General features: G+C 45.9%; 1 protein-coding gene across 1 annotated transcript; it reads right to left on the reverse strand.

Annotated features, from left to right (window-relative positions):
- Positions 1 to 6: 6 nt before the first annotated feature.
- LOC104500341 (scale keratin-like) lies at positions 7 to 310 on the reverse strand (the record flags this gene model as incomplete). The annotated part of the gene is made up of 1 exon (XM_010143973.1): positions 7 to 310. A coding segment is annotated over exon 1 (304 nt), but the record flags the coding sequence as incomplete, so codon positions are not given.
- Between the last annotated feature and the right edge of the window lie 363 nt (positions 311 to 673).

A 673-nucleotide genomic window follows, 5' to 3' on the forward strand; every position in this document is an offset into this window, starting at 1 on the left:
CCAGACCCCCGTAGCCCAGGGAGCCAGAGCCTCTATAACCACCCAGACCCCCGTAGCCTAGGGAGGAGCCAGAGCTGCCAAGGGAGCCCCCAAAGCCACCAAGGATGGGTGCTCCAGAGGATGTCACAACGGAATTCTGGGGGAAGCTGCTGAGGATGGGACCAGGCAAGATGATGGTGACCGGAGGTGGCCTGATCACAACCTCAGACGGAGGGCACTGACGGATACACGGTTCATTCTCACTGTCAGCAATGGGCTGGGGGCGGTTGAGGCCAGCAATAGCAGGGGAGCACAGGTCAGAGCAAGACATCTTGCAGAGATGGAATTCGATCTGTGAAATATATTTGCTTATGTTAACATTAAAGAAATATCAAACACCAGGTTATGATGAAGCTGTCCAACAGGGTATCAGTAATAAATCTGTGACATAAATGCCGTTTCTATTGCTATTCTTCCTGGCTCTGTAATCTGGAGGTTAATTTTGACTTTAGTATGACCAAGTCCCACACTTTTCAGTTCCATCTTTGCAATTTCCAGATGAGCTGTTTTTGATAGCGTTACATTACTATTAATTGACTATTCCTACTTAATAAATTTGATTTTTTTCACATTATAAACTCAGCAGAACTCTGTGAAATGCAGCCTTGTACAACCATGTATACAAACTATTTTT

This window comes from Buceros rhinoceros, unplaced genomic scaffold (assembly GCF_000710305.1).
Source record: "Buceros rhinoceros silvestris isolate BGI_N320 unplaced genomic scaffold, ASM71030v1 scaffold3389, whole genome shotgun sequence".
NCBI classification, from domain to species: Eukaryota; Metazoa; Chordata; class Aves; order Bucerotiformes; family Bucerotidae; genus Buceros; species Buceros rhinoceros.